The sequence below is a fragment of the Poecilia latipinna genome, unplaced genomic scaffold (assembly GCF_001443285.1).
Source record: "Poecilia latipinna isolate Pla-1442-1.1 unplaced genomic scaffold, P_latipinna-1.0 Scaffold1299, whole genome shotgun sequence".
NCBI classification, from domain to species: domain Eukaryota; kingdom Metazoa; phylum Chordata; class Actinopteri; order Cyprinodontiformes; family Poeciliidae; genus Poecilia; species Poecilia latipinna.
The window spans coordinates 128,846-141,927 of record NW_015113915.1 but is presented as its reverse complement, the minus strand read 5'-3'; the positions used below and the strand labels follow the sequence as shown (position 1 = coordinate 141,927).

At 39.2% G+C, this 13,082-nt stretch overlaps 1 protein-coding gene across 2 annotated transcripts; it reads right to left on the bottom strand.

Annotated features, from left to right (window-relative positions):
- Nucleotides 1-110: 110 nt before the first annotated feature.
- On the bottom strand, nucleotides 111-12,430 carry LOC106961424 (NADH-ubiquinone oxidoreductase 75 kDa subunit, mitochondrial). Of its 2 annotated transcripts, XM_015055153.1 has the most exons (19): nucleotides 12,311-12,430; nucleotides 11,768-11,850; nucleotides 10,045-10,148; nucleotides 9,530-9,637; nucleotides 9,362-9,438; nucleotides 9,099-9,180; nucleotides 4,887-5,017; nucleotides 4,608-4,793; nucleotides 4,395-4,529; nucleotides 4,178-4,292; nucleotides 3,958-4,103; nucleotides 3,742-3,870; nucleotides 3,537-3,666; nucleotides 3,289-3,449; nucleotides 3,058-3,212; nucleotides 1,771-1,946; nucleotides 1,555-1,689; nucleotides 1,339-1,411; nucleotides 111-458 (listed from the first exon to the last, which is right to left on the bottom strand). In XM_015055153.1, the coding sequence occupies exons 1-19, from the start codon at nucleotides 12,325-12,327 to the stop codon at nucleotides 367-369; spliced, it is 2,235 nt and encodes a 744-aa protein (XP_014910639.1). In that variant the 5' UTR covers nucleotides 12,328-12,430; the 3' UTR covers nucleotides 111-366. The 2 variants fall into 2 exon arrangements, with proteins under 2 accessions (XP_014910639.1, XP_014910640.1); XM_015055154.1 differs by lacking the exons at nucleotides 11,768-11,850; nucleotides 12,311-12,430 and adding an exon at nucleotides 10,392-11,756.
- Between the last annotated feature and the right edge of the window lie 652 nt (nucleotides 12,431-13,082).

The window sequence follows — 13,082 nt, the reverse complement described above, 5'->3', positions numbered from 1 at the left end:
CAGATCCAGTGTCAATCAGACACAGAGCCTCCATCTGGAAAACTTTAGTAGGTGTAATTTTAGTATACTTTGAAAAGCAAAAACTTAAATAAATTTGAAAAGATTTATTTGACTTTCTACCAATTTCAGTTTATTTATTTTGAACACTTTTCAAAAAAAATATACACTTAAACTATATACTCTTTTTACCTTATAGATTTCAGGATATCTATCAAATATGAGGTGATATTATAAACTCTGCAGACAAAAAGGTTAAACAATGACATTCCATTACAGAACATCTACAGTGATGTGCAAAAAAGTATCCATCTAGAAAAGTGCAAGTGTAGAAGTTGTGCGTATCATTTGACGGCTATTCATTGTGCTTCAGCAAATGGCTGGCTCTTCCACAGCTTGGGCTCCCTCTGTGGCAGCTTTCACACATTTTGCCATAGTCTGGGAGGCTCTGCTTATGGGATCTGTGGGTACAAATTTAAAGCAGATTTTAAACTGCCATTACAGCATGGAAGAAAAGTTCTAAAGTGTCTATGAGATTACATATTTCGGAAAAAATATATACTTATTCTTTCCCAAAATCGCTCAGATGATTGAAAGACATATTTCAAAACTACAGCTTAAAATATTGATTATGTTTATATTCTTAATAACACAACATATTCTTGTCCTTTTTTTAAAACATACATTTAGAAAAACAGCTAAAGCATGTTTAGCAATTCGGTCTACTTTATTTGACATTACTGCAACTCTTAGAGAATTCGTTCAAATCCTCTCCGTTATTAATAAAATAAAAAGTATTTTCCGAAACTTTGAAGGAGAGTCCTTGCTCAAACACTTTATAACATCATCACTTTGTGATAACTCCAAAACACTGACTTAGTCCTTCAAATTCTTAGCGACTAAATAACACATGGGACCAGTTATTTGAGGCGTTGCCTTCAATTACAATCACAGGTACGCTTGGGGTCCAGTTAATCCAAATGTTCTGATCAGAAGCTTACAAATCCTAATTCTCCATCTCGTTACTCTAGAATTAAGCAAATAAAACCTAAGTGACTTAAACAGAGAACATTTAGATTGATTTCATGTGAGAAGAAACTATAACAAATATATGTCTTTTTGAACACTGTACGCAATTGGATGTAATGTTTACAAAAAAGAAGAGCAGGATGCTTTTATATTAAACAATCATGAAATGTTTGTATTATTAATAATAATAATAATAATTTGGTCTTGCCTCTGAAATAAAAAACCACAATCATCGTATGACTTATGAATCTTTATAATGTAGGATTAGCCATGTTTTACTGCTACTCTCTCCCCATAGTAATGGCGACCCACCTGTCATGTAAAAGTCCTTCACAGTAAGCTGTGGGGGAACTAAGCTTTCAGTGAGCACTGCCTGGTTCACTCCCTGAAACAGATAAGGCATCAGCATCAAATAGAAACGGGTCACGTAAACAAAGAAACGTCACCAGTACACAGTGATGGAGTTGCTATGACTTGCTGCCTGTCTGCGATGGACTAAAATCCAAACAAAAGAAGATAACTGCTGACCTTGGACAGTTCATTAGCCTGCTTAAAATAGTTGGCCTCCTCAAGTTCATCGTATCGAACCAGATTAGGGGAAACCTCAACCAGTCTGTCACGTACTTCATCAAGACTGTCATAAGGCAGAGTCACTCCAGCAAGCTTTAAATAAGAAAAAGATATATATTATACAAATGTAATTATCTTTATTTGCAACATTATGCTATACGGACTTTGCTATACCTCAGATATGGCTCTGATGATCCTCCAGTCCTCCCTGGCCATGCCGGGAGGAGTCACAGCAACTTTGGTCTGCTGGGCACGGCCCTCTGTGTTCACATAGGTAGCCGATTTTTCTGTGTATGCAGCTCCAGGGAGTATGATGTCAGCTATCGGGGCACCCACATCACCATGGTGACCTAGATAACAATACAGAAAGCCATAAAAGAAAGCTCAACTTTCTGCCTTGATATGCAGTTCATTGCAAAAGCATATGTATTCCTCAAACGTTCTGACATTGCTAGTACAAAATTCACTGTTTGTTTAAAGATTTTTGTTCCAGTCCAACAGCATTTAACAGAGAAGCTTCTAAGAGGCTCCTGGTAACTCTGGATTAGCTGCAGAGCTCCACAGCTCAGCAAGGACAATCTGTTGACAGCACAAATAGTCGTGCACTCCACAATTTTGGCTTTTGTAGATGAGTGGAAAGAAGAAATTGCTTGAAGATCATGAGAAGTCTCATTTTAATGGTTTACCACAAACCATGTAGGAACAGAGTAAATCTGGAAGGTGTTCAAGTTACAAAGGCAAAAACTCAACACTTCGGCTTTCATGGAAACGCCCTATGAAGAGAAAATATAACTGAATCACCCTGAACACATCAGCCGCACAGTGAAATATAGTGGTGGCAGCATCATGCTGTGGGGACACTCTTCTTGTACATGGACAGACAAGATGATGTTCATTTTCCTTCCTCTTTACAATTGTAGAACACTTTGCACGTAACTTTGCAAATACAAAACAAGTAGATTAAAGTTTGTGGTTATAATGTGACAAAAGGAGAACGTGCTTAATGGCTATGAACAACATGAACAATATTTTATTTCTGCTAAGAAGTCCCTGAGGTCAAAAAAGCTTAAGAACTTTTGATTCAGGAAGGCTTTTAATGCTCAGTGTCACTGTGACATATTATTCCAGATTCCTAACTTTTATTTATTTATTATCTGTTTTGCTTTTGTTTGATTTTTTAATGATCTATGTGACAAACTTTGGCTGTGTTGTACAGGGATGTATAAATCTGAAAGTGAGTGAATGATAAAAGCTTGACTACAGATGTGATGCATAAAGAACTGTTACATTTGCTAAACCAATCAAACCATTATAAACCTATGAGAATCCAAATCTATTTGGTTACTCATATTTGCATCTGTTTCTACTGGAATCCAACTAAACCTCTTAAGAGTCAATAAATCAATGTAAAAACTATGTTCAGTACAACGGCTTCTACTGGTGTGAAGTAAAAAGGATTACCTTGATAAATTATCAGGCTGTCCTTTGCAAGGTCTTGGCGAGTGATGCAGCCGGCATCAGCCCCAAGTAAGAACAAAATTTTAGGTGGATTCTTCAAGATTGAGTCAACACCTGGCTTGTATCCCAGATCAAGTGCTGCCACTTGACTAGCAACCCTGATGACCCAAGCAAAACAACAAAGATTTACTAAGGGAATCATACTGTTAAGTTAGACTTCTCTGAGGTTGCTACCTATGAAGCACATTGAGAATCTTCCAGGTTCCCTGCAGGCCGCTGCTGACCCCAGCATTCCTAGCAATAGTTGACACAGCAGCCATTATCGCAGCCCCGTCCTCCCTCTGCAGGCAGCTGCTGCCAACTACAACAACGGGGCGCTTTGCTTGAGCCAAAACCTGCAAGAGCAGCCAAAGTCCACGAAATCAGAAGCAACACACCTAATGTTTGGGAACATTTGTACCTGTAAGCTATCCGGGGGTTACCTGAGAGAAAGGGTGTGTTCCTGATGAAATTTCTTTCAGGATCTTGGCAGACTCTCCAAGATGATCATAAGTGTAACTTAGGTCCACTTTCTTGCCCACTAGAGCTACGTGCAGCTCATTGTGAAGCCAGCTGTGGCAATTTCATATGAAATCAAAGTTATTTACTTTCTACAGTCACACAGTCAAATGTAAGCAGTTTATTTGCCTTTTTCTGACGCGTGCATTGAAGAGAGGAGCCTCATAGCGAGGGTTGGTGCCCACAAGCAGGAGCACGTCAGCCTCTTCAATGCCAGCAATGCTAGTGTTAAGCAGATATTTGGAACGCAGATCAGTTCTAAAAAAGAAAAAAAGTTGGGGAAAAAAAACAGGATCAGCACATTTTCACAATGAACCCCTGCTTGTTTTCATCTCATGGTCTTACCCAGATCCAGCCATCGGAAACAATTCCTCAGTGCAGAGGTCATCACTATTCAAACGGTTCAGCAAGTCTTTCAGGGAAACGAGAGCCTCTGCATCCACCAGACCTCCAACAACACCGGCAATGTCGCTTCCTTTGACGCTTTGCAACTGCCCAAACAGGATCGTGTTATTTTTCAAGTCCTTGAAAAGTGGAGGAAGCCATAAAATTGTCAATTACTGACCGCTCCAGCCGCTCGGGTCAGAACGTCTTCCCACGATGTCGGGACCAAATCCCCAGATTTGTTTCTCACCATTGGCTGAGTAAGCCTCTGTCTCTTTAGACCATCATAAGCAAACCTGTTAAATATAAAAGTCAGAACCAGTTAAAGAACGAGGCAAATCTTTATGAGCACTTTAATCTCTTTCTAATGTGAAGAGCCAGTTTGATGAGGAATTAACCTGGTTTTATCTGAGATCCATTCCTCATTTATATCCTCATGAAGACGGGGTAAAATCCTCATCACTTCCCCACCACGAGTGCTCACCACTATGTTACTCCCCACAGCATCCAGAACATCAATAGACTCAGTCTTCCTGTAAAAAAAAAAAACAATGTAAACAGAGTAGAGCTTGTGAAAAGTTAACAAAGCGTGTTGAGAACTATCTAGAAACCTGGTCTCCCAAGGACGAGCAGTGAAAGCGTAAGGCTTGGACGTCAGCGCTCCAACTGGACATATATCAATAATGTTGCCAGATAACTCCGACATGAACATCTTCTCCACATAAGTCCCAATCTGGAGGTCGTTGCCTCTGCCGGTGGTGCCGAGGTCCTCCACACCTGCAATCTCACTGGCAAAGCTGCAGGCGCAACATAAAACATGTAGGTGTACTTACTTTTTCCACAAGTGACAGCGCATCCCAGTTTACCATTTCACTTATAGTTTGACTCACCGCACGCAGCGAGTGCACTGGATACAACGGGTCATGATGGTTTTTATAAGGGGTCCAATATTTTTATCTTCCACTGCTCTTTTGCCCTCTGTGAAGCGGCTTCGGTCGCTGCCAAACTGCATGGACTGGTCCTAGCAAAGAAATATTTGTTATAACCTATTAGGGTAAATATTAACTTAATAGTGTGTCTTGGATTTACTTACTAAGCTAAGGTTTTAAGATCACTACATTAGCTTCCTGTGTCTTGTGCTCATTATAAGAATCTTCAGATGGTTATTAAGGTTTTACATTTTATTAATTTGGTCTATACTGGTTGGGTTGTCTTTTTTAAAAACAGATTTGTATTTTCTTGTTATATTTCCACTCAAAAATATGTTTCCAATAACTTTTTAATATCAGACAAAGATAACCCTAGTTAATACAAAATGTAATTTTTATTTCATTTATAAGGAAGACAGTCATGCAAACAAACCTGACCATATATGAAAAAGTAATTAGTCCCTACAGCTAATCAATGGTTGCGTCATAATTGGCAGCAATAACTATCAAGTGTTTGCAATAACTAGAAATGGATTTTTCACATTACTGAAGGAATTTTAGTCCACTCCTTGCAGCATTGTTTCAATTCAGATAAAGTGAAGCATTTGAGTATGGATGGCCTGTTTAAGGCTACATTACAGCATCTGAAAATAAATATGAGTCCAGAGTTTGATTAGGCCACTCTAAAATATTCATTTTGTGAATTTATGGTTCCAATTACTGCACCATAAACTGCAGTAAGTGCAATTTATGGTGCCATTACTGCACCATAAATTGGTGAGATTCTGAAGCAGCAAAGCAGAATTTCACCTCCCCACACACACACACCTTACTATTAGAATAATAATTACCTTTCTTTCTGAAACACTCTGAGAATTACACCAAATGTATAAGGACACACACCTTTCGAAAGGTCCCACTTTTGTCTAATCAAAGTCTTTGAGCTCATCAACATGTTTTGTGGCAAGAGTGTGATTACCCTTTGATCAACGGTTGTTTTACCTTGAAACTTTACCCAGTCGTTTACTGTTGAATCATGAATACAGACTATAACTGAGAAAAAGCTGCACGGACTGGAGTAGTCTGCTCCATCTTGAACAATGTACACGGCATGCTCCACTGACTGTAGACCGCACGCGGAATGCAGCGGGTTCATAGACACCCGTCAACGTGATTCAAAGAACCTTCGTATGAGTCATTTAAGGTTTATTTAAATAATTTATGCAATTAAACAAAACAAAAAAAACAAAAAAAAAACATGACGGGACATAAAATGTTGTGTTATGACTGGAAATAAACGTAACGTTAATTCAACAGCCACCTAGAACAACCAATAAAAAGAAGAAGAAGAAAAAAAAACACATCCGGATGAGAAATTGATTATTGTGGCATTGACTGTCCTTATTTTCTCTTTTTCAAAACAATGTTCTTATTTGGGGCTTTGCGTTTTCGCAGGTTGCCCCGGCGTGCACTCGTGCGCTCTCCTACCACTTCATTCACCGGCGGCGCAGGTGAAGGAATACTGCCTCCAACTCCTGCCAGGGCATTTACAGCCATTGTGAGCCCAGTCACGGCACTGACCAGCTGCCTCGTGTGCGCCACGATGGCCTGAGCGTCACGGCGGAAGGCGCGCGCAACATTGGCTACGGCTCTGATCTCCTGCGCAATGGCCTGTAGTGAGTCCGTCTGATTTCGTTCCTGCATCCGCTCCAGATCAACGTCATCACAGTCAGGACACCTTCGGGGCTCTGCTGGGCAGTTTTCTGATGTAGGCACACCGGTGGAGGAAGGCGGCGACTTCCGGCCATCTGATAAAGATTCACCAGCTAAGAATAAAGAAATTAACTTAGTTTTTAAATTAAGGTGGAAAGAAAACATTTGATTTATTTAATCCATTCATGGTGGATTAAATTAAGTGTTATTATGGGCATACCTTGGTTTACTATTTTTTGCGAGTCACATCCCTGGATTCCAACAATTTGCTCATCACAAAATGTTTCCAGAAGCGTCTGCTCAGTTGTAGTGAGGGGGATCTCTTCTACAGGGGCCCCGATTGATTTGCTAGAGGTGGATTTATTGAGGGAAAGTTTTTCTTTTGTTCTCCTGCGAAAATCCTGCCATCTTCTTTTTACTTCATCGGGAGACCTTCTGGTTCGGCTCACAGCATTCACCTTTTCACAGATGGCCTCCCAAATCGCGTTTCTTCTGGCAACACTTAGATGTTTCTGCTTAAGTTCTCCACTGTGAGCACACGTCTCCTCCACCAGCACCTTTAAAGCCAAAGCTTCAAATTTCATTTTTCTTTTACGGCTGCTTTGCTCCTCCAAAAGGTCCATGATGGCAGACAGTAGCACACGCAAAATCCTCCTTTAGATATCGCGGTTAGTACTACCTTTGCGGCAGTAACGAACTGCGCACGCAACACGCCCACTAATCACACGTGAAATGTATATATTATTTTTTTTATTTTTTTGCACAAGCAATTTAGCGCTCCTAAGCTCTAGACTCAGGTTCTGACACGAGGGTCGCTCTATGGACCGCCGAAGTCGCGAGATTGAGTATTCACGCGAGAGTATGTACCGGAAATCCCCCCTGCATAAACAGAAGCCGGTGTCGTGCCAAGATAGGTAACCCCCCGACAGAATACGTTCCCCTGCGTCGGGAGCGCGCACTGGGCAGGGAGCGCGGATCCAGTAGACGAGGTACTATGAAAACGTGAAAGACGTGCGTCTTTGCTTCATCTTAGTTGCAACAAAAATAAATTGTTGCCACGTGGTGTAGCATGTGATTATTTCAACACATACTTAATTAATAACACGACGATCACGTCTGTGTAAATATAAACACTGAAGCTACATATTTGCCATTCTCATCCTGAAAAAAATACTATTTGCTAAACAAAATCCCTCTTTCCTGAGTTGATCACTAACAACGGTTGTCTACTTTACTCTTATGTTAATTCAAAGGGAAGGGAGTTTATTTTTCATTTTCATTGTACAAAATATTTAGGTAACGTTTAGATAAAGGATTAAGTTCAACATAAATAAAGAAAGATTGAATTATTTGGTACTGATAGCTGTTTGAGTTCCATATTTACACCTTGGAGCATCCACATTACATCTGTGTATGTTCAATATGTTCTTCACAATACAGCATTCTAACATCAGGTATACTTCATTCCACACTGCCAGAATCTGTATCCCTACCTACTCCACCTATCAAGCAATTTAACTCTGATTAATTCTTTCTGCCGTAAACTTCCTCGGGGTAAGCCGAGAAATTTCCCCTGTTCGTTTGGGACAGTTGTAGCAGACAGATCTTGCTACAACTGTGCGCTCATCGCTGCAGCCCTCTGGGCTTTCTGCACTGTGGCTGCTGGGTGGTGGCTCTCTTTGTGGTGGTGCTCCTGGGGGACTTCCCCTGTGCTCCAGGGGAATTTGGAGGCCTGCTTTGGGTCCTGGAGGGCAGGTGTGTGGCTCCTCACACCCATTATTGAACATTCTTATATACACATGTCTGGATTTAGAGATACACTTTGTTGAGCTGTGGTTGCCAATAAATACATTATGTATTAATTAATGCCATGTTGTTGTTATATAGGTATATGTTGTTTATCGCTGAGATTCCATGGTTCTCTGTTTTTTTCCCCTCCTTCCTCTCGGCAGGTTATCTATTCTTGTTTCTCTCCTCTACCCTTATCTTGTTCTTTCCCTTTAAGCGTTTCCCCCAACCTTTCTCTCATTCCACCACCGTGTCCATTACATCTGAAATAAACCCAAAGCAATTATACAGCCATCCATTTTTATGAACCTTTCCAGATTGGTAGATGGTCAAAGACTTTTAGAATCTGCTCTTGAATTTCCACACATCTAAACCTGATGTGTTGCCTTTTGCCTTCTGCCCTTCATTAATGAAATCACTTGAAAACAGCTTTTTATGTTATCCTTGTCCAACATTAATATTTGTTTGATCTGAAACATTGTGAGGCAATAACTTTTTCACAGTACTGTATGCATCTTCCTGATCCCTCCATTGGGTCAGAAGATGCAGGTTGATGTTAATGGATAATGTCGAGTTTCGTTTGTTGCTACAGGCATCTACAACTCTATGTGCTGTTGTGAAGTTTAAGTGAAACTGTGAAAAGTGTGACGGAAATAAAGATAGACAAATTACCTGGAGATCACATTCACCTCCTTGATCACAAATTGGACAATCCAGAGGGTGGTTAGCCAGTAGGAACTCCATCACACCTTCTCTGTGTGAAATTCACCAAAAGTAAAATTATAACAGATCATTGGAGAATCTTGTTTTGTTTTTTGTTTTTTTAATCAAAGAGAGCTCCATTTTCACAGATCCAAGTTTTTGCAGAGTTTACCCGCAAACAATAAACTTCTACATGGATCAAGCCATTTTCTCATAAATCAATTTAATCCTACCTCGCCTTCCTTGTTTTGTCAGAGTCGGTAAGGATATTCCAGCCTTTCATGACAGGCATGGCACAGGCTGCCACAGGCTGGAAGGTAAACACAGGATATAAGCAGCTGTGGCCGTTGTCTGTGTAAAAACAGGCAAAGGCTAGACTATCCATGTAGCCTAAACAATACCTTGGGAACTTTCTCTATTTCCACAAGACACATGCGACAGTTTCCAGCAACTGACAGGCGCTCGTGGTAGCAGAAACGGGGAATCTGCATCCCTGCCTTCTCACATGCCTGTGACAGAATACAGCCAGCGTCACATCCAGAGAGAAGATATCCAGAAATCTCTTTAATTTAGATTATTTAATGGTGAAGAAAGCCATGTTAAGAAATAAATGGAGTCTTTGTCAGATTACATTTAGACACCATGGAAACAACAAATCGTGGATCACTAGTTGGAAGTTGGTAGAAACACAAGTCAATTTAAAAAAAAAAAAAGTAAAATGCTTTAAGTATATTTATTTATTTATTTATTTATTTATTTATTTTAAAAAGCCTTTTTAGGAGTACCAATTGTTGTGCCAGGATTTTTTTCCCTCACTGAATAAATGTTCTCAGAAGATGAATTTTGCTATAGTTTGAGATCATACATCTAACTTCTGCACATCTTTATTAGGAGCACCAATAAGTGTGCCTGCTACCTGCAACACAGTGGTTCCTGGCTCCACCATGACAGACTTTCCATCCACAAACACTTCCAGGAGGTTAGTGGTAGCAGCAGCTGCTGCTGTAGACGCGGTGCGAGCTTCAGGCAAAGACATACATCATTTAATCATTTACTACACTTTAATTTGTGCTGTAAACAGTCATCCAAAGTAGTAAATATTAGTCAAGACCATTACAAATATATATATTTTTTTAAATACAGAAATGCTATGAATGCTAACCATTCATGGGAATGGATGCTGACTTTCAAAGTTCTTAAGAAGACAGTAACAGAACCACTTTAATATTAGATCCTGAATGTGAGAGACAGTTTTATTCGAACCTTAATTGGATATATACTCTCCATCAGTCTTCAGTATGTGACTACAAAACTAAAGCAGAAGAAAAACAAAGAATGCTGATCATCATTTGGACTGTTTTCACACAAAGTTAATCTATGGGTACAGTGAGCTATAACTTCATGCTTATGTCATAATTAAATGTTAAAGGATGCAAAAAATGTCTTAAATGTTCACCTAAAAAAGTGTGAAAAGGAATTTCCACATTTTTCCTTCCACCTAATTTTCCACTAATTTGCTGGGATAAAAGGCTCTGTGAAAAGCCAGCTTCTTTAACAATGACCTTTAGCGGCTTACTCATCTTGCTCTGAACCATGATTAAAACAGAAATAAAAATGGAATATATTAACCTTCCTATATATGAATTTCCATTTTTAATCAAATTAGTAAAATAAAACAACTTTTTGAAATTCTAATTTATTCAAAATCCTAAGCAAACTAACAAGGGTTCAAGAATGCACTGGTAAAGAAGCTATATTTTCTAAAATTTTCTTCCACTAAACTTTCCATTAATTTACTTAGGTACATCACTGTGAGGAGGTAGTTTCTTCATCAATCCCCAATTCTGGCTCACCTTCATTGCATCTAATTAAAAATCATAAAAAAAAAAAATTCTTTAATCAATAAGTGACATACCAATCTGCATGTCTTAATATATATAACATGTAAGATGATCTTTTTCAATTTCAAAGACTCTGAACACATACACTGCAGCAGGATTTAGTAGTACTCAGAGACTGATTGTCCACAATTTTTCCTTCCACCTTACTTTCCATTCATATGCTTAGATACAAAATTCTGTGAATAATTATCTCTTTTAGTATTGATCTGTCGTGACTAATATCCCCTCTAGACGCCAGTGAACTCGACAACTGTCAAGTTAACTGTCTTAATAATCATTCTGTGTCCAACAAATTGTAATACTTTTGTAATAGAAATGTATTATATTGGTTTCATGTAATATTCTCATTATGAGATCAAATACATTTTGGCTTGAATTAGATGTAAGCATAGTCCAGAACTGAACACTTTAAGCATTTCAATATATGTACATGTATTAACTTACTGATTTGCTGAAATGTATTTAATTTTTGATTATATTCTAATTTATTGACATGGAGCTGAAAGAAACACGACTGGTCAAACTGACCCTTAGGCACAGAAGTAGCTGGTGCGTTTATAATCCTTCCTTTAATCCATCAAGTCCAGCAAACTAACTAGTGGTGCAAAGCATTCAAATATTTTCTTTCCTCAGCAGAGCAGACAAATGGCTGTTATGCAAGAACACAAAACAACATGTTGTACGAACTGCAGCCTTGGCAGGATCAATTAATCATTTGATGAAGTGGCATATTGTTACCATTGTGAGCTGCAGCAGCCGCACCTCCCTTAATAATAGCTGCTGGAAAAAAACTGCGATTCACAACAGGCAACCGCAGCATGCTGGAAGAGACACAGAAATTAATACTGCATCTTATCACGGAGTACAAGTCTACTCTTCGAGAAAGAGCGAGAGAGAGAGGGAGACAGAGACATAATATATGACGCTCCAAGCCGAGTGGGCGACCTCAATTAGCCTCCGGGTGGCTACCAAAACAAACGCAGAGGAATACTAGCTAAAGTTGTCCATCCACCGGACCGTTATTAAGAAGCTAACCCACGCCACGGCACGTTAAAAAACAAACACGTCCATCCCGTCCACAATGCGCTGGGCTGAACAATACAGTTAAAATATAATGCTTAATATTCTAACTGCGTAAAAATGTTTTAAACAATGGTAAAACGTCGCAAACACACATGCAACGTCACAACTGCTAACTGTCCGCAAGCGTTATGCATTTAAAGAAACCCCACATTCTTACTGTTTACCATTTTAGTATGGAGTTTATCTAATTTTACTCACCTTGCCAGTGTTCTCATTGGGCCGTGTGCCTCGCAGATTGCGGGCTGTCTTCTAATTCTGCTGCGTCACGGATTAAGTAATCCTGAAGCCTGTACCATAATCCCGAAAAGGAGGGCGAGCTTCCTGTGACTGCTTTAGAGAGTAAAGTTGTCTCTCTATTATCAAACTTTATTATAAAGGTCACTGCTTGAAATTCATTAGATATATTACACTCTGATGCGCAGGACCGTTTAGTGTGTCATAACATAAATGTTTCCCTCTCACCCCATAAAACAGGGATTACTAATAAATCAGTATTTTTCTGTACGTTTCTTTGAATTAAGGCACATAGAGAGCAAAGTATAATGAATTAAATGTAGCAAAGGGAAGTAATACAGAACCAGGGTTCATATTTTAAAGCAGTTAGAATAAAACATATTTCTGTGCTGTCACATCAATGTCTGACTTTACAGAGGAATCTGACTAATGACATTTTGTTTCCTGAGGAAGATTCATTAGGAGGGGCTTATTGAAACCAAAAATCATCAAAGTCTGCTAAACTTCTTCACATTAAGTTACATATTATTTTTAGATTAACAGACTTTAACTCTGCTGCTCAAAGTAATTTTTTTTTTTTTGCTTGGCACACATTCTTTGCCAAGGATTCCTCAGGATAAATAAATTGGAGGCAATCACTCAGCAACACTGGCCAGGTGTTCAGGAAGCTCAAGAAATATATCACTTTCGATCCCAGCAGTAACAAACTCTGAGCTCCAACTTTTAAGATAAATAA

What these genes read in the sequence shown, in the direction of transcription:
- LOC106961424 (XM_015055153.1), bottom strand. An exon ending in CAGTGCACTCGCTGCGTGCG is followed by an intron (nt 4,794 to 4,886) that starts GTGAGTCAAACT and finishes TTGCGCCTGCAG; the next exon opens with CTTTGCCAGTGAGATTGCAG. An exon ending in GAAGGACTTTTACATGACAG is followed by an intron (nt 459 to 1,338) that starts GTGGGTCGCCAT and finishes TTGTACCCACAG; the next exon opens with ATCCCATAAGCAGAGCCTCC.